The sequence below is a fragment of the Symsagittifera roscoffensis genome, chromosome 7 (genome assembly GCF_963678635.1).
Source record: "Symsagittifera roscoffensis chromosome 7, txSymRosc1.1, whole genome shotgun sequence".
Classification (NCBI taxonomy): domain Eukaryota; kingdom Metazoa; phylum Xenacoelomorpha; order Acoela; family Convolutidae; genus Symsagittifera; species Symsagittifera roscoffensis.
In genome coordinates, this window is record NC_087068.1 from 11,459,585 (window position 1) to 11,479,816 (window position 20,232).

At 35.6% G+C, this 20,232-nt stretch overlaps 1 protein-coding gene across 1 annotated transcript; it reads left to right on the forward strand.

Annotated features, from left to right (window-relative positions):
• Nucleotides 1–394: 394 nt before the first annotated feature.
• On the forward strand, nucleotides 395–19,529 carry LOC134851039 (uncharacterized). Its single transcript, XM_063866919.1, has 11 exons — nucleotides 395–891; nucleotides 1,515–1,613; nucleotides 2,403–2,585; nucleotides 2,849–2,994; nucleotides 5,754–5,894; nucleotides 9,552–9,715; nucleotides 10,666–10,761; nucleotides 10,966–11,107; nucleotides 18,188–18,294; nucleotides 18,603–18,733; nucleotides 19,313–19,529. The coding sequence occupies exons 1-11, from the start codon at nucleotides 778–780 to the stop codon at nucleotides 19,328–19,330; spliced, it is 1,341 nt and encodes a 446-aa protein (XP_063722989.1). The 5' UTR covers nucleotides 395–777; the 3' UTR covers nucleotides 19,331–19,529.
• The last annotated feature ends 703 nt before the right edge of the window (nucleotides 19,530–20,232 follow it).

Below are 20,232 nucleotides of genomic sequence, written 5' to 3' on the forward strand. Positions count from 1 at the left end.
AGGTCGGTAGAGGGTCGAATCCCTCAGGTTGAATCAAACAACACCCACCCCCCCCCCTCAATGCCATCCACCCCTGCCCTTTTTATTTTTATCTTTTTTACGAGTGCATCCAGGAAGATGAAGCTAACACCTGAACCAGTCCCCTCGCCGCAAAACTAGAGAACATTTTTTTCTCCAATTTTTAAATGTTTAATTAGTTTATCCGATTTTTTGAAGCTCGAAACATTTTTTGCAGAATTTTTAGCTATTTTCGAATCCTCGACTCTTTAACAACCATTTTAAAAAAATCCTGTGTTCGCAAATTTCATTTTCAGATTATAACAATTGCGTTCAAAAAAGGTGCACGTGAAGCTGGTTCCACCGTTTGATCACATAATCTTTACAATACAATCTGTATTATAAATAGTAGTCTCATTTGTTATGTTTTATTAAAAATAAATGCAATTCCAACACGTCTTTGATTTATGCATAAGCAATATAAAAAATATTACAATTTGAGTTTGAAACCGTTTTCTTACCAATTGTTAGTTCTTGAGTTTTGCCTTTTCTGGCCTCTAATTAAGTTTAAATTTTCGAGGCTAATTTGACAATCAATCATATTTTAAAATTCAAAAATTTCCCAGTGATCGCCATCACCTATAATTCTTCGTAAAATTAAAATCACTAGTAAAAAACAATGCTCTTATTACTTGACCTTTATATCTTTTTTAGTTATCAAACTATTGAACCTGCAGTCTGATAACTCTTTTATTCGCAGAATATTGAGGTGAAGTGAGGATGCCCAAAAAGGGGGGCAAGAAGGGTGGGAAGAAAGGTAAGAAGAAGGGCAAAAAGGGGGACGAGATCGAAATTGGTCAGCCACCCGAAGAGGCTGTCAAGAAACTGATGAAGGTATGCAGGCTTTGACTTAATGATAACTAATTTTCAAGAAGCTTTAGTTACATAAAAAAACTCGACCATTTTTATACAAACTTGAGAGGAGTCCGCTTCTAAAGGTTATTTTTTGTCACAAAGTTTCAATTATAACTTTTTTTGAGTTTGACGTAATTATTTTACTTGTTGATTCAAAACCCTGAATTTAAAAACTTTTAGATAAAGTTCATTTATATTTAGAAAAAAATAGTAAGAGAACGTCTTTTTCACGCTATTGCAGCATTTGGAAAATCTAGATAACTATATCGAAAACTAACAGCTCTGTTGGTTGTTACCGTACAAAAGTAATTACAGTACAATAAACGAATATAAAAAGCTGCATATAAAAACAATTTATACATTTCAGCAAAATTAGATCAAACTGAGCTAACCCAAACTCAGAGAATTTAACCCTTAAAAAAGCTAAAAATTGAATAATTTTTCTTAAACTCAGAGAATTTAACCTTTAAAAAAGCTACAAATTGAATTATTTTTCTTAACCTCAGAGAGTTTAACCCTTAAAAAAGCTAAAAGTTGTATAAGAAACTGAAAAAAGCTAAAAAGATAAGTGGTGTCAAATCCTGAGTCTGTAATGTGTGAAGGTGTATGACAGACTGAGTAAAGAGGAGAACAGAAGAGTGTGTAGTGACCTGAAGAGAGCCATGCAACACCACATAGACGCCGAACAGATACTCACCAGGGTACGTTAACGATACATTGTAGTCCACAGGGGCCGACGCGCCCTCTCACCCCTCCAGGATTTGACTCCTTCACCAACCAAAGGGTCTCTACTTTGAACTTTTTATGGCATCGATATTAGGCTGACCAACTTTAAAGTTTTATTATGGGCTCCTTTAACGCCAATTAGTTTTGAAAGGAAGCGGGCGTAAAAACGATGTCTTGTGGTCAAAACTTTCCAAAAAGTGCCCAAAAACGGTATTTTTGGAAAGTTTTCCATAAATTTGCTTTTTCCGCCAAATTTTTTTGTAAAAATGGTTCTTTATAGTGTTGTGTGAGCAATCGGGAAATCAATTTGGACAATTTAAAACAAAAAAAGATCGGCAAAATATTCCATTTTTTTGAAAATCAGCACCCCCCCCCCCCCCCCCCCCCTCAAGAAGATTTTAGTTTTTTTTAATGTTTAATATTAGAACTGTACTTGTAAAAAACGCCTGGTATTATATGAGTTTTTCCGTGCATTTTTTGTATCGAATGTTCATACTATATGAAATCGTTTAGATCCGTGTGTATTCTTTTTGGATTAATGGCATCCTATCCTATCCGAATATAAAGTTAATATTTTGAAAAGTTTTTCTACTGTTTTTTCTCAGCTTTTCACACAACTAATAATAGTAATCATAATTTGTTTCCAGTGTAAGTTTACATTGATCGATATAAATTATGTAAATGACCACTTGAGGGACTCTGGGAGTTTGATCTGGATAATTTGATCTGGATATTTTGATCACAAAAAAGCTCCACTCTTTTAGTTGATTGTACACCCGGTGTCAGTGAAGATGCCCAAGAAGCCGGCACTGAGAGACAGTTTCGTGGTTCCCCTGGAAGTCAATCTGGAACTCCTTCTGAGAGCCTTGAATGAGTCCAACTACATCTACTTCAGAGACCTCATCTGCTGGGACATCAAACTCGACTTCACTGAATTCGCCAAATTGGTAAGATGATCCAAAAAACGTGCGGGCTTTTTTTGACAGAGAAATTTTTCGGTGGAATTTTCTAGGGTTTTTTTTTAGGGGATTTGTTGCGGGGAATTGCGTGAGGGAAATTTTTCAGTAGAACTTTTCGAGAAAACTTTTTAAGTGAACAAAAATCGGATGCTAATAAAAATATTTCCTATTTTGTTTCTTGTGGTCAGTTTTGCTTTGTCAAACTATGTAATCGATGCATCACAAGAAAAAAAATGAACTTTGTTTTCAAGTGTATGATGCTGGAGCGACAAAAGAAGTACCGCTACCTGCGCCAGATTGAACTGTGGAACTGTTCCCTCTCCCCCAAAAGTGCATTGAGGTTCGCAGAGAGCCTCCCCCACACACAGTTAACACATCTCACACTAGACGACAACGAGTGAGTGAAAATGTTGGATCTGCTTATGGTAAAGGAACCCATGTTTGTCATGTAGTGTATGTATAGGTATTTCATGATAATATGATCGTGGTTCATTTCTAAAATTTGTTAAAAAAAGTTGGGATAGGCTGTGTTTTTTTGCAGTAAAACAAGCCAGCTCGTGTAACAGGCAAAATCTTGACTCTTCATACTTCCCTTTAATTGGTTAAAACTTGAGTGAAATAAGGAACTGTTTTGACCAATTAGCTTTCGTGATTTCAATTAGCAAAAATTTTGCGTGCGGGATAATAATTCGCATTACGGTTTCATCACAGTTAAAGTCATCAAAATATTACGCAAACAGTTTACGTAGGCTCTATGCACATTTAGGATAGTGCATGCCATCACTGGAGTCTCATGTCTCATGAATTATAAATTATATTGGATTTTTATCGTCTGTTTGTCTGAAATTTGAAAATAATGGAATACAATTGCTAAAAAACTACCATTTTGTTAGATATTTTTTGCAGAAAAATCCAAACCTTCGTAATCAATTCTAATTGAATATAAATCATTTTTTTTTTTTTGAAAAAAGGTGAGTTTGAACAATTATAATAGATTATAATTCATTTTTAAAAAACGTTTATGAGAATTTTTTTGTTCATAAGCTTTTTTGAGTTAAACATGGGATTTTTGAGTTCAGGGTTTGCGTAAACTTCCAAAAAGATAAACATTACATGTCTACATAAAACAATCGATTTTCATGGAAATTATGAACAACAAATTTTTGATTATAATGAAAATAAAAATTAATTAAGATGAGTTATAAAGAGAAAACTGGGTTTTTAAAAAGAAAATCGGTTATAATGAATTAAATTCCCATTGCGTAATCTAAACTATTGATCATCTAGACAGCAAATTTTGCGACGAAATTCAAAGGTAATGCATTTTTAAAAGGGAGACTTTGGTGCCCGCGGAACGCTCTCTTGGGAACTCAGAGTTTCCTATTTCGATCACCGACCAACTCAATTTGCGGATATTGCTTCGATCAGACGAAAAACATTGCGCGTTAATAACCTAAGACTGGTCATATTTGAATTTTTGAAAAACACCCCATAGTATCGAAAACAAATAGTCTAAGGTTAATTTTTTTTCTTATTTAAAGCGTATCGCTTTTATTGCTTCCATTTGATACCAAAGAGAGAAAAATGTCATCACTGGAAAAAAAAGCATTTTAAGACAAGTATTTCAATTCTTTCTTTGAAATTGGATAATTGCAAATTTTGCATAAAATAGCAGTTTTGGTATATTATAATTTATATATGAGAACATGTCAGCACTCTCAGCAAAAAGTTACTTGCAAAAAATGCCCAGGCGTCGCATTTGTTTGCAAAATTTTGTCATCACTAAGCTTTTTGGGTTCTTGTTAAACTGCCATAGCATATTTTGAACCAGAAAAAAAAGTTCCGTGAAGTTTGCTTATAATTGCATCTCGAAGAGATTTCTCGAAATCAGCACAAATGCCCATATATTTCCTCAACTTTTTCTTTTTTTGAACTTTTTTCTGCGGTTCCGGTTCAACGGTCTTTTTATTTTCATTTTTCTCTAAGATTACTGGAAAATTGTCACATTAGAAAAAAACGTTATGTTTTTTCATCAATAAATAGCAAAGGAGAGTGAATGACGGGCTTAGTCATAGAGTCTGTCGATTCGAAATAGCAGCCTAAGGTATTAACCTCAGATTGAAATGATCCTCATTGCGAGGGAAAACTGTGCATTGGATAGGCGCACAATTTTGTGTCTGTATGTTCCTAGATTCCAGAGACAAATTTTTAAAGATGTTCTAAAATATAAGTGGATTCCACTTACAAAATTTCCGTGGATTCCGCGGACTATTACTTGTAACGTAAGCTTCGTCGGTACTTTTTTTTTGCGGATTCCGCATCATTAGAATATAGCTAGTTGTTTTGAATATCGCAAATGTAAGTGGAATCCGCAATTGTAATTAGAATCCGCAAAATTTGTCAGCGGAATCCGCAAATCTAAGTGGACTCCGCAAACTGAAACAAGATTCCGCAATTTTGTTTATTACTGAACTTGCGAATGGAAAATGAACAATTAAAAACTAGAGCTGGAATTATTATATATAGCAATGCGGAATTTATAGATCTCATAGAGAAAATAAGTCTAAATCTGCTATCTTTGCTATGACTTTTTTAAACTTTTTCCCCAAAAATACTTATACAATGCTTAGACAATTATTTTTTCGAGCAAAATTTTAAGACTCAGGAGCTCAGAAAAGGTTTTTGCTCAGAAAAATGAAAAAATTGAGTTAATTGAATAGTTAATTTTGGGAAAAGGATAGAACAGCCACAGAAAAGATAGCAGACCAGCAGACAGATCAAAGCAAGTTTGAGTCAGGAATAAACGTATTCGCATCTCGGAATTTCATGTAGTATCATGTGGTGTACAACCACTGTGTCTGTCATCGGAGGGTATTAAGTCCCTCAAATGACGCTTTGAAAGTCGTTTTCAAAATGAGGGTTTCAAATTGATCGACTTTCCGTTATGCCAAATGCTTTTGTGTGCTCTGTATCAATAAAGTTAAGAATTTTGTACCGGGGTCAATGTTTGACTCAATTAGCTGCATAAATAGATAATATGCTCCTTTCTTGGTTATTTTGATTCTTCGTTTAGAGGAACTGTTTTCCAAAGTTTTTACATGCAAACATTCTAAATCATCAAAAAACCTAAAAGTTGCATTTTCAAGTATGCTTCAGGATAGAAGATGACGGAGTGATTGCTTTGTGCCGTTCTTTAGTGGGCAACAAACTGATGAAGAAGTTGAGTCTCAACTATTGTGGGCTGACCCACCTCTGTGCAGAACCACTCGGAAAAATCATTTCCACCACCAACATCATGTAAGCCATGATCTTATACTTTTACAAAAAAAAACGTATACTGTCATTACAGTCGCAGCAATTGGAATTATATCGTGCGTTATTTATGCTAAACAAGACATAAGTGGGCAAAACTTCATCCATATTCTCGAAATCTACTTGATGTGGGGGATAAACATGACTAATCAAAGTTCTTAAATCTGGTTTCATATCACTGGGAATAAGAATCAGGTACATGATATGAATCCTATCAAGCTAAAATGCAAGTTCGTCTTAGACAGCATTACCTTGGTTTTATGGAGGTTTAGAACTGTACGCTACGATAATTTATTGGCCCGGTAGAGTGACTATCAGCCTAAGGTGAACAAATCGGGACAATCAAAACTTAGACAAGTTCAGGTTTTCAGGTCATTATCGATACTTTTCAAAAAAAATCTTTTCAGACGTGTAGCAACATCCTCAACCCTCACATTCCCCTACCTAGCACTAAAAAGTTCATGCAAAAATTGGTCCACTAAGAGGCAACAAATTCTCAACAAATCTCAGAAAACTCACCAAACCCCCATCTATTAAGATAGGCTATGAGGAATTGAACGCCGCCCACTGGCAACCCAGAGGTCGAATCTGAAAAATTTTGAAGTCATCATCCTCCAGAACTCCAATCGCGAGCGTGTAGGAAGTCGGCTCAGTAGGAGATGTCAACTTCCCGGATATCTGAAAAAAAAACTACCTGTTGCCCATGTAATAACATTGGAAATTAAAAAAAAAAAACTTTCGCCTCCTCCACCAACACAGTGAAAGGAATCTCAAATTTATAAGGCAGATCATCTTAATGGCTCTATTAAGAAACACATGCAACCTTAGAAGACCTGGAGATGAAAACTTTCAGATAAATAGCGCTGACAAATGCCCAAGTAAATAGTCCTCCATCCCGGACTCCCGGAAGTCGTTTCTCAGCCCAACCACTTAACGCAGGGAGCTAAGACTTTGGCATACAGTATGTAACGACAAGGAACATCATGTTTTATAATTTGAAACAAATCTGACGATTGGACTGGAAAATATCAGCACTTTGGAAAAACAACCTTCAGACCAGAATTGGGCAATTTGCGCAAAATAATGAGCGAGGTTATATTGGTTTTATGGCAGCAATAGCCACTGGAACGTAACCCAAAAAAACGCCTTATTATTAAACCCCTCCGGCGACTCCTCCCGGTTTTAATTGACTTCTTCTGGGAAAAGTGATTAAGGACCTTAGAAATGGGATAACTTGGGAAGTATTAATGGGATCAGGATGAAAAATGATATGAAATACCACAAAAAAGTTTTGAACCCAAATTTAGAAGGTTGACCTTGGGTGACTTTGGGGAGACTGTTAATTGATCTTTGGGCATTTGGGATCAAAAGTATCTAGAAAATCCCGAGATTGACACCAGAAAGTGGCGTGTTACCCAGCCCCAACAATTTGGGAATGAGAATTGGTCACCTTACTAATATTTGAGACAAAATTTATCTATTGGGAACTGAAGCATCAGCTGAAAAGGATATAGATTTTACATTTTAACATTAAAGTAGTTAATTAATAAGAATGGACTTGGAAAACATTGAGTCCAACTAAACTTGCAGAATGCGCTATTTATAGATTATCAATCAGACTAAAGAACAGTAGTCTCAGAAGAAATTGGCAGTAAAACGATCATGACATGGGAAGTAGATATCCTAAATAATATGAATAAACGGGATACTTATTTAGCTCCCTGTAGATAGCTTCTTGGTTCAATTTCTAGATAGCTTTTTTGAATTCCTCTACCCTGATAGCTAGAAGGTCGGGTTTAGAATAAAGCATTGGAATTTGGGATACTTAGAATGAATACGCTACCCACAAAAAAGGGTCTCCCCCTGCCTTCGGGAGGTTGGAAGGTTATAGGCTAATTAAATGAGAACCTTGGGAGATTGGTTAATTAAACATAGCTTGGTTTAGAGGTGAAATTGGACTTGATATTTGCACAACTTAGTTAGATATACCGATAATGAACTTGGAATTCATGACTAGTGTCTTCAGAAGAAGGGTTCAGTTAAGATTTTGCGAAAACGAAAAAGGGTCCAAAGTACATGTCAAGACTTGTAGGGACGATCATAACTCTAACTATATCTACAACTCAAATAGACAGACATAGCAAAAAGGTTGCGGGTAGTCTACCCTTAGGCAGAATAAAATAAGCTCTTAGTGAGAGTAGATGGACTCTCATTTTTATTTTGAGAGCATAATTAGCTACTGAATAGAATAGTTCGCTCTCATCAGAGTTGAGAAGAGTGGTTTGTGTAGTTAGAAAAATCAGTTGCAGTACCTCAAAAGAATAGTGATCCGTATAGACACTATTAGTTTTTGCAGGTCAAACTGAGTCTTTACTTAGAATTACTTTGTGTAATTCGTTAATTAGGATTCTCTGGAGAGGGAGAGAATCGTTTAGTGATTAGGTGAAACTAATTTGCCTTTAGGGAACTGTGTTGTTTGATCGCGGACCCTTTTCTTTTGATTAGATTTTTAGATATTATTCCGGCCACTTAGAGCCTCCTGTATTTGGACCCACATTGTCCAAATTTAATCACCACTGGAAAATTTTCGATCGTCTCGAGCGGACAAGACAGCCTTAAGAGCAATAAAAATAACGCAAGTAACCTAATACAGTACAGAACAGTTGCCACCATTTTAACCCTTTCAGTAAACCCTTTCGGTAAACCCTTTTGATAGTATTAAATCTCGATCGCCCCGCTGAATTCACTCATCAGGGAACCACTTTGCGGTGTCGTTCAGAGACGGTGAGAGAGAGAACGAACGTAGAGGAGCAATTCCGGAACTTGCATTTTCCGTTATGATTATCATGATTTTGGTTTCATTTTTAATTGGAGTTTTTTTTCTTAATTGATTTTTTGGCGTTCCCTTTCTTTACTACCTACGATATTTTACTAGCAAAATTTTTGTTTTGTTCACTTTATCCGATTGTGTCAGTTTTTTTGGCGTTCCCTTTCTTTACTACCTACGATATTTTACTCCTAAAGTTTTTGTTCACTTTATCCGATTGTTTATGAAAACCGGCATGCAGACTAATTAGGTCATCGCTATCATATTTTGTCTCCATAATTTACCCCCTAGAACATTTTTATATCATAGTATTGATGCTCGTGCAAGTTGGGACAGGGACGGAAAAGCTAGTTGCTTTTATTCGAAATCCAAATTTGAGAAAAATTTTTCGCAAAGATTTTTTAAGACTTAGCAGAGTTTTGTTGGCGTCTTCAATACTACCAGTTGTCGCTTTCGACGAATTGTCGCCTCGTTATTTTTGCCTCTTAAACTTTCAAAATTTGGAGCTGTTGTAAACAAATTTTCTTTGATTTGCTGGAATTACCAAATTTCTACGGGTTTTCTGTGATATTCAGATATTTTTGCAAATGAAAATGAACTATGCGGTTACTATGCTGTATTCCGCATTTTAATGGCAAGTTTGTTCAGGGTGGTAGAAATATGAAAACATTTTCAGCATTTGGCAACTAAAATTTGAGCTAGTTCACTTTTTGGGAGCCTGATTTTTGAAATACAAGCAACATTTTTTGCTGCTTCCTTTAAGCTGTAGGTCAAAACTGCCTATCGGCTAGATGAAGTTTATCAAAAACTTTCAGCGAACTTTATCTTGATGGAAATGACGTTGGCTGTGAGGGCTTCGTGTCTCTTGTTGAACCACTGTGCGTTCAAGCAGACGAAGACGCATTCTATCGGCAGGCGGAGAAAGAGAGAAAACTAGCCGAACTGATGGCTGAAAAGGAAGCAAAAGTCAACGAAGAACGTAATTAAACTCTAATTTAGTAACTTTTAGAAAAGACAAAATCCATGTAGTAAATTTTCAGCTCATTCAATCGACTTGAAACTTGCGAAAAAAACAAAAGCTGCTTTTTTTTCTAAAAAATGGACGTTTTTTTTTCAATTGTCTAAATGGTCATTTGATCAAATTTATCATGTTTAAAAAATTGATTTCCGAGCGACTTTTGAGATTTTTTGGAGGGAAAGCCAAATGGGGCTCTAAGTTACTAAGGTTTTATGTTCGCATATGTTAAACTGTTGAACCAATAGGAGGGTTACAATCTTAACAACTAGGGGGTTGCTAGTAAGTTTTTTTAGCCCAATTAACAGGAGGACTTTCGCTGGTTAGAACTATATTCTATTTTTTTTAACTTTTCATGACTTTGTATACAGAGCTGCTGAAGAATGACTTTGGTCATTTCATGGAGTCCTACTTCAGGAAGAGTTCCCAATCTCTCTCCCCCTCCCCCTCCAAGTTCCCCTCCCCCACTCCCTCATTCTCAGGCGGTATGTTAGATGCATGTATGTTAGTCACTCATCTAGTTATGCTGCCCAGAAGTCATATGATTGGGGGCTTAAGTCGCAATTTTTTGAAGTGAGCTCCTGCAAGATTGTCTTCGCTTAGTTAATCTGAAAGAATCGACTTCCGGCTTTAAGCAACCGACTGGTAAACTGAAAAATTGTGTAGATAGATATAAACAAATCATCAGCATGCTAGTATTTTGTGCAGATATTGTTGGATTTTAGATCGATTCAGTAACCTTTGTGCCATGCTAGTTAGTATCCATTAATTTAAAAAAAACGTGAGCATTTGTTTTGCGGCTCGCAAAACATATTAGAAAATTTCCTTTGAATTTGAAACCCACAATAGTCATTTAACTCAGCAGATAATTACGAAATGAGTTGAACAACAATTTGACCACAGCATATTTTAAGGTTTGCAGGCCGAGCAATTGACGGGCGAAGAGCCGAAAGAAGAATCAAAATCGGGCAAAAAGGGAACCAAAGGCAAGAAGAAAGGCAAAGGAAAGGGTATGTGATGAACAATTTAACCGAACTGCCCCTCGTGCTTTGTTAGTAGTGAAAAAATATCATGACTTTATCGAAAAAAAAACTGATTGGTGATTTAATTATGCATCCATTTGTTTTTAAATAATGATTTTTTGGTGAATATGTAAACATCATTAATGTAAAAAAGTGTAAAGATACATTTTTGCAGCTTGTTTCCTGTTGCAGGTAAGAAGAAAAGCAAGGCTGCTCTCATTCCAGAGACGCCTGGTCCCTTTCTGTCGAAGCTGCACTTGGCCGACAATGGAATAGATTCCACTTCTGTCACTGACGAGGTGGATTTATTCTCAGTTGCCGCCAGTCTGGCCAGGTATCTAGCTTTTCATAAATTACAAAAAAGCTAAGCAAGTCGTAGAGAAACTTCTTGTTACGTTAGATTTGCCAAACAATAAAAAATATGTATTTTTTGTTTTTGTATATTTTTTGGGTGATTTTTTTTCCAGTGGTTGCAAATAATTTTGCACAACTATTACATATAAACTTAGAAACATATCGTTTAGTTTAGTCTTTTTTGTTGCATTGAATTCAATGACATGTCAACTTAATTTCAAAAAATCTGAAACGCAAAAATCATAAGACAATTTTTCTCGACATCAAGATAATTTGCTCAAAATTTTCAAATAGAAAATTAAGTTACACTGAGAACACTCCAATCTACCTTTTCACTTGACTTCGCGCATCCTGTCTGTGTGATACTTGGTTTTGCGTGAAAAGAAACATCCAAACACTCAGTTCGTTTCTACAGCTCGGCCGAGTAAAAAATTTGAGAACATTTGTAACAAATTTGATTTTTTTTAGAAACAACAAATAAGACTTCGGCTTCCATATAATCGGGCAAAAATTAACCAACTGAAGTTAAACCCAAAAGCGGATTTAGTGGTGGAAGGACCCATCCCCTCCTCCAAGATTCGACCCCCAAGGGTTCTACAAGAGATCCTCTTGTTGGTTTTGATTAAAGACAACTTTGGCGCCAATATGTACTAATTTAAAATCCCCCTCTCGAGAAAGATCTAGATATGCCCCTCGTTATTCCTACTTACAGCTTTCGAAAGTGATCGGAAATGTAATTGTATCCCTCTGTGGACCTTGCGTAACTTGTAGTGCCAGCAAGTTGCTTTTAAGAGTACTTCGAACAGCACCGAATAAAAAGTGCTGTAACCTGAACATGCAACCTTAGAAGACCTGGAGATGAAAACTTTCAGATAAATAGCGCTGACAAATGCCCAAGTAAATAGTCCTCCATCCCGGACTCCCGGAAGTCGTTTCTCAGCCCAACCACTTAACGCAGGGAGCTAAGACTTTGGCATACAGTATGTAACGACAAGGAACATCATGTTTTATAATTTGAAACAAATCTGACGATTGGACTGGAAAATATCAGCACTTTGGAAAAACAACCTTCAGACCAGAATTGGGCAATTTGCGCAAAATAATGAGCGAGGTTATATTGGTTTTATGGCAGCAATAGCCACTGGAACGTAACCCAAAAAAACGCCTTATTATTAAACCCCTCCGGCGACTCCTCCCGGTTTTAATTGACTTCTTCTGGGAAAAGTGATTAAGGACCTTAGAAATGGGATAACTTGGGAAGTATTAATGGGATCAGGATGAAAAATGATATGAAATACCACAAAAAAGTTTTGAACCCAAATTTAGAAGGTTGACCTTGGGTGACTTTGGGGAGACTGTTAATTGATCTTTGGGCATTTGGGATCAAAAGTATCTAGAAAATCCCGAGATTGACACCAGAAAGTGGCGTGTTACCCAGCCCCAACAATTTGGGAATGAGAATTGGTCACCTTACTAATATTTGAGACAAAATTTATCTATTGGGAACTGAAGCATCAGCTGAAAAGGATATAGATTTTACATTTTAACATTAAAGTAGTTAATTAATAAGAATGGACTTGGAAAACATTGAGTCCAACTAAACTTGCAGAATGCGCTATTTATAGATTATCAATCAGACTAAAGAACAGTAGTCTCAGAAGAAATTGGCAGTAAAACGATCATGACATGGGAAGTAGATATCCTAAATAATATGAATAAACGGGATACTTATTTAGCTCCCTGTAGATAGCTTCTTGGTTCAATTTCTAGATAGCTTTTTTGAATTCCTCTACCCTGATAGCTAGAAGGTCGGGTTTAGAATAAAGCATTGGAATTTGGGATACTTAGAATGAATACGCTACCCACAAAAAAGGGTCTCCCCCTGCCTTCGGGAGGTTGGAAGGTTATAGGCTAATTAAATGAGAACCTTGGGAGATTGGTTAATTAAACATAGCTTGGTTTAGAGGTGAAATTGGACTTGATATTTGCACAACTTAGTTAGATATACCGATAATGAACTTGAAATTCATGACTAGTGTCTTCAGAAGAAGGGTTCAGTTAAGATTTTGCGAAAACGAAAAAGTGTCCAAAGTACATGTCAAGACTTGTAGGGACGATCATAACTCTAACTATATCTACAACTCAAATAGACAGACATAGCAAAAAGGTTGCGGGTAGTCTACCCTTAGGCAGAATAAAATAAGCTCTTAGTGAGAGTAGATGGACTCTCATTTTTATTTTGAGAGCATAATTAGCTACTGAATAGAATAGTTCGCTCTCATCAGAGTTGAGAAGAGTGGTTTGTGTAGTTAGAAAAATCAGTTGCAGTACCTCAAAAGAATAGTGATCCGTATAGACACTATTAGTTTTTGCAGGTCAAACTGAGTCTTTACTTAGAATTACTTTGTGTAATTCGTTAATTAGGATTCTCTGGAGAGGGAGAGAATCGTTTAGTGATTAGGTGAAACTAATTTGCCTTTAGGGAACTGTGTTGTTTGATCGCGGACCCTTTTCTTTTGATTAGATTTTTAGATATTATTCCGGCCACTTAGAGCCTCCTGTATTTGGACCCACATTGTCCAAATTTAATCACCACTGGAAAATTTTCGATCGTCTCGAGCGGACAAGACAGCCTTAAGAGCAATAAAAATAACGCAAGTAACCTAATACAGTACAGAACAGTTGCCACCATTTTAACCCTTTCAGTAAACCCTTTCGGTAAACCCTTTTGATAGTATTAAATCTCGATCGCCCCGCTGAATTCACTAATCAGGGAACCACTTTGCGGTGTCGTTCAGAGACGGTGAGAGAGAGAACGAACGTAGAGGAGCAATTCCGGAACTTGCATTTTCCGTTATGATTATCATGATTTTGGTTTCATTTTTAATTGGAGTTTTTTTTCTTAATTGATTTTTTGGCGTTCCCTTTCTTTACTACCTACGATATTTTACTAGCAAAATTTTTGTTTTGTTCACTTTATCCGATTGTGTCAGTTTTTTTGGCGTTCCCTTTCTTTACTACCTACGATATTTTACTCCTAAAGTTTTTGTTCACTTTATCCGATTGTTTATGAAAACCGGCATGCAGACTAATTAGGTCATCGCTATCATAATTTGTCTCCATAATTTACCCCCTAGAACATTTTTATATCATAGTATTGATGCTCGTGCAAGTTGGGACAGGGACGGAAAAGCTAGTTGCTTTTATTCGAAATCCAAATTTGAGAAAAATTTTTCGCAAAGATTTTTTAAGACTTAGCAGAGTTTTGTTGGCGTCTTCAATACTACCAGTTGTCGCTTTCGACGAATTGTCGCCTCGTTATTTTTGCCTCTTAAACTTTCAAAATTTGGAGCTGTTGTAAACAAATTTTCTTTGATTTGCTGGAATTACCAAATTTCTACGGGTTTTCTGTGATATTCAGATATTTTTGCAAATGAAAATGAACTATGCGGTTACTATGCTGTATTCCGCATTTTAATGGCAAGTTTGTTCAGGGTGGTAGAAATATGAAAACATTTTCAGCATTTGGCAACTAAAATTTGAGCTAGTTCACTTTTTGGGAGCCTGATTTTTGAAATACAAGCAACATTTTTTGCTGCTTCCTTTAAGCTGTAGGTCAAAACTGCCTATCGGCTAGATGAAGTTTATCAAAAACTTTCAGCGAACTTTATCTTGATGGAAATGACGTTGGCTGTGAGGGCTTCGTGTCTCTTGTTGAACCACTGTGCGTTCAAGCAGACGAAGACGCATTCTATCGGCAGGAGGAGAAAGAGAGAAAACTAGCCGAACTGATGGCTGAAAAGGAAGCAAAAGTCAACGAAGAACGTAATTAAACTCTAATTTAGTAACTTTTAGAAAAGACAAAATCCATGTAGTAAATTTTCAGCTCATTCAATCGACTTGAAACTTGCGAAAAAAACAAAAGCTGCTTTTTTTTCTAAAAAATGGACGTTTTTTTTTCAATTGTCTAAATGGTCATTTGATCAAATTTATCATGTTTAAAAAATTGAATTCCGAGCGACTTTTGAGATTTTTTGGAGGGAAAGCCAAATGGGGCTCTAAGTTACTAAGGTTTTATGTTCGCATATGTTAAACTGTTGAACCAATAGGAGGGTTACAATCTTAACAACTAGGGGGTTGCTAGTAAGTTTTTTTAGCCCAATTAACAGGAGGACTTTCGCTGGTTAGAACTATATTCTATTTTTTTTACTTTTCATGACTTTGTATACAGAGCTGCTGAAGAATGACTTCGGTCATTTCATGGAGTCCTACTTCAGGAAGAGTTCCCAATCTCTCTCCCCCTCCCCCTCCAAGTTCCCCTCCCCCACTCCCTCATTCTCAGGCGGTATGTTAGATGCATGTATGTCAGTCACTCATCTAGTTATGCTGCCCAGAAATCATATGATTGCGGGCTTAAGTAGCAATTTTTTGAAGTGAGCTCCTGCAAGATTGTCTTCGCTTAGTTAATCTGAAAGAATCGACTTCCGGCTTTAAGCAACCGACTGGTAGACTGAAAAATTGTGTAGATAGATATAAACAATTCATCAGCATGCTAGTAATTTGTGCAGATATTGTTGGATTTTAGATCGATTCAGTAACCTTTGTGCCATGCTAGTTAGTATCCATTAATTTAAAAAAAAAACGTGAGCATTTGTTTGCGGCTCGCAAAACATATTAGAAAATTTCCTTTGAATTTGAAACCCACAATAGTCATTTAACTCAGCGGATATTTACGAAATGAGTTGAACAACAATTTGACCACAGCATATTTTAAGGTTTGCAGGCCGAGCAATTGACGGGCGAAGAGACGAAAGAAGAATCAAAATCGGGCAAAAAGGGAACCAAAGGCAAGAAGAAGGGCAAAGGAAAGGGTATGTGCTTAAACTTATAAAAAATTTCTAGCAAATTAACCGAACTGCCACTCGCGTTTTGTTAGTATAGTGAAAAAATATCTTGACTTTATCGAGAAAAAAAACTGATTGGTGATTTAACTATGCATCCATTTGTTTTTAAATAATGATTTTTTGGTGATTAATCATTATTGTAAAGAAGTGTAAAGATACATTTTTGCAGCTTGTTTCCTGTTGCAGGTAAGAAGAAAAGCAAGGCTGCTCTCATTCCAGAGACGCCTGGTCCCTTTCTGTCGAAGCTGCACTTGGCCGACAATGGAATAGATTCCACTTCTGTCACTGACGAGGTCGATTTGTTCTCAGTTGCTGCCAGTCTGGCCAGGTATCTAGCTTTTCATAAATTACAAAAAAGCTAAGCAAGTCGTAGAGAAACTTCTTGTTACGTTAGATTTGCCAAACAATGAAAAATATATATTTTTTGTTTTTGTATATTTTTTGGGTGTTTTTTTTCCAGTGGTTGCAAATAATTTTGCACGACTATTACGTATAAACTTAGAAATATGTCGGATAGTTTAGTCTCTTTAGCTGCATTGAATTGAATAACATGTCAATTTAATGTCAAAAAAGTTTGAAACGCAAAACTTATTTTGAAAAAAAAAACAATATTTCTCGACACCAAGATAATTTGCTCAAAAGTTTCAAATACAATATGAAATTACACTGAGAACACTCGAATCTACTATTTCACTTGACTTCGCGCATCCTGTCTGTGTGATACTTGGTTTTGCGTGAAAAAGAAACATCCAAGCTTTAAGTTCATTTCCACAGCACGGCCGAGTGAAAAATTAGAGAACACTTGTGAAAAGCTTGATTTTAATTAGAAACAAGAAATAAGACTTCGGCTTCCAAATAATCGGGGAAAAATTTACCAACTGAGGTTATACCCAAAAGCTGATTTAGTAGTGGTGGAGCCCGCAAGGACACAGATGAATAGAAATCGATTATCTATTGAAAATATACAGATTTCACTTCTGTTGTATTTTTATATAATAATACTTCGATTATGTTGTTTTAATAATCGATTATAATGCGTTTTGTTTTGCAGAAGTTTTATACTGTATATCTTCAATATATAATCATTGCAAAACACTCTAAAACTGTTTTTTTTTCTGTATCAAGTTTATACTATAAACTGTACTATAAACAGATTATATACACATTATCCACAGATTATGTTTATTCTCGCCAATCAGATAGAAGGAGTATAATGAAATAAAATTGTAAAGTAGGCTTTTTAATAAAATTTTTGTACTGATGTTTGATCTGAAAAAAAAATAAGTTTCTTATTGTGTAAATAAAATGCAGCAAAAAATGCTCAATGTTTTTTTTTCTATTTTTTATTGGTGTTTTTCTGACAAAATTGCGATGATTAGGTTGATCTTTTAAATGGCATTTGAAGAAATTTTGCACAAATTTTTACTTTTCTTACCGCGGAAACCCTTAGATTGTAAAATCTTAGAGGGATCTCTTGAAACTTGTAGTTTTCGGTAGCCAGTTTTCCTAAGGTGAGTTCAGCTGACTATAAAACTGAGGAAAATTTTGAATTTGAAGAATGGTCGAAATTGAAATTGTTACGACCACCTATAGTTTTTAGGCATTATAATCAATTTGAAACAGATTTTATACAAACTACGTACGGATTATCAACAGATTATCTACATAATATCTACAGATTATCTACAGGTTTTATTGTATAAGGATTATATACTGACTATATGCAGATTATCTACAGATTATATACAGGTTTTACACAAGAGAAAAATTGATTATTTTGGCACAAAAATCCATTTATTTTCGGTGGAAAAAAATGGATTCTATCTGTACAGAATCAATTATCCTTCGAAAAATGATTATAGATAAATCGATTTTATTTCTCGAGATAGTTCTAGATATGCCCCTCCTTATTCCTATTTACCAGCTTCCGAAAGTAATCGGAAATGTAATTGTATCCTTCTGTGGACCTTGGGTAACTTATAGTGCCAGCAATTTGCTTTTAAGAGTACTTCGAACAGCTTCGAATAAAAAGTGCTGTAACCTGAACATGAGAGCTTCGCAGAATCTACCTAAGAATATATGATCAAAATATATAATAAGTCTTCTATTCATTGATAACAAATTCGACCGAAAAGCAAATTTATTGACCATTTCAGGTTAATCAGAGGAACTGAAGCGCTGAGTGAACTTGACCTGAACTTCAACGAGATCGGAAACTCAGCTGCCAAAATACTCCAAGAAGCATTCGAGTTCCGCAAAGAAGGTCAACTAAAAGTTTTTTTGCTTCCAAATGTCTTACAAAGATTTCAGCTGATTCAATAAACTTGATTATTCAAAATTAAACTACAAAATTTAGTAGGCTTTATTCTACCGATCTTGTTAATCATCTTTTTTAACTAATTCCTCACATATGCAGATGGGGGAATTTATAGCTTGGCACAAAATAGCATATGCCTAACCAAGAAATAAGTGCTTTATAAAGATGGATTTTGGTTTCTTTTTGCCGAGTGAGAAAAGTTAGAGAATTAATGTTTTAGTGTTTCTAATATTTGATATGAAATCCTACTTTAGAAAAAATGACCAAGTTGAAGTTCGACATGACTTGTCGGGTGGATAAGGATATCTTTGAGGCGATCTACAAGATATCGGGAGGGGGACCCACCAAGAAGGGCAAAAAGGGGTCGGGCAAGGGCAAGAAAAAGGCAAGTTCCTTTGTAGTAGTAAGAACATAGTTGAAAGATGTCCGAGGGAAAAAGAGCCCTGAGGAAAAGATGCCGGAAAATTGTGAAAGAGCCCGGAAAAGTGCGCGAAACTATGCAAATGATTTCTTTTTTCGATCATGCGTTCTAATATTTCATTTTTCATTCATGCCTTGTCGTGAAAAACATGTGTGAAAGAGCAAAAACATACTCTTCTCGTAAACAGAGTACCAAGGTAATACGATTAATTTTTTGTCGAAGTTTTTGTATTGCAAGATGAAATCTGAAAATAATTGGAACTTAATAAATAAGACGAAGATGGACTTGGTGAGTTGAGAGACATAAATTGAAACTTCAGAGCCAAACCACAACCTAATTTGATACTCTTTTTGTCTTTAAAAAATGGTCATATAAGAAAAAAATATGAAAAAAAAGATTGGAAATGGAAATTTTTTGACACCCAAATTTATCCTTAACGTAAATGACACATGCAAAAATTGTCTTTGGGTGAAATTGCGCGAGTGCGAAGCTTCATGCTTCGTTGGTTGACTTTCGGACGTTATAACCCTTGATTCTGTTTAGGGGAAGAAGAAAAAATGATGACTTGCAATCATAATGGGCATACCACCTCTGTGAACATTTAGTGCTATATAATACCTTCTCAGTTCTATTCAAAATATTGCGTAATGCAAAAGAAAACTAACAGTTTAGAATTCTTGATCACGGTATTTTATACAGACAGTCGATATGTCGAGATTGTGTTAGCGTTAAGTCTCCTTTTCCAATAAAACGTTAATAGATGCAGTGATATTTATTTCATTGGACTTGCGAAAGCAATTGTCTTGCAATTTTTTTCTCAAACAACATTTCTTACAAATTTTCAATTTGCTTTTTTTTGAATCTTAGCAATTTCCAAATTCCTTCACTTTTGGCTGATAGATAACACCGTCGCTTTTCCATCCTAATGATTGGGCTTTGAATACCGGCCGAACCTTGTTTTTTTTTCAGTATGTATGCAATTGAAATTTTTTTCCGGTTAAAATTGATTTTCTGGACTTTCGTTTAGCTCCTCAAGTTTTGTCGGCTTAGTTGTCATAACACAGATTTTCTTGCGCTGCAAGTAAGTATCATGGTAGTTTCAAATGTTTTTTTTTCTGTAGGTTCCGGGGAATATGAAATTTTCTTAAGTTTTTTTTCGTAAAATAATTTTTTTGACTTAATTGGTGTCTGCTCAAAAATCGTTGGCTTGTAAAAATTTTCCGTTTCGAATTAAAATCTTGTTTGGCATGCTTGCCTTGAATGCATGCTTGGTATCCATGCTTGCAATGTGTTTTTTTTTTAAATATTGAGACGCTCTGGAACTCTTTTTTTTCACTTTTTGCTAAACATTTTGTAGATTTCAAAAAAGTTAGTTTCTTTGTTTTTTAACTCTTTGTCTACAGCCTTCAAAACTCTCTGAGGAGAATACTTGACCCAGAGATTTCAGTTTCAATTAACAGAAC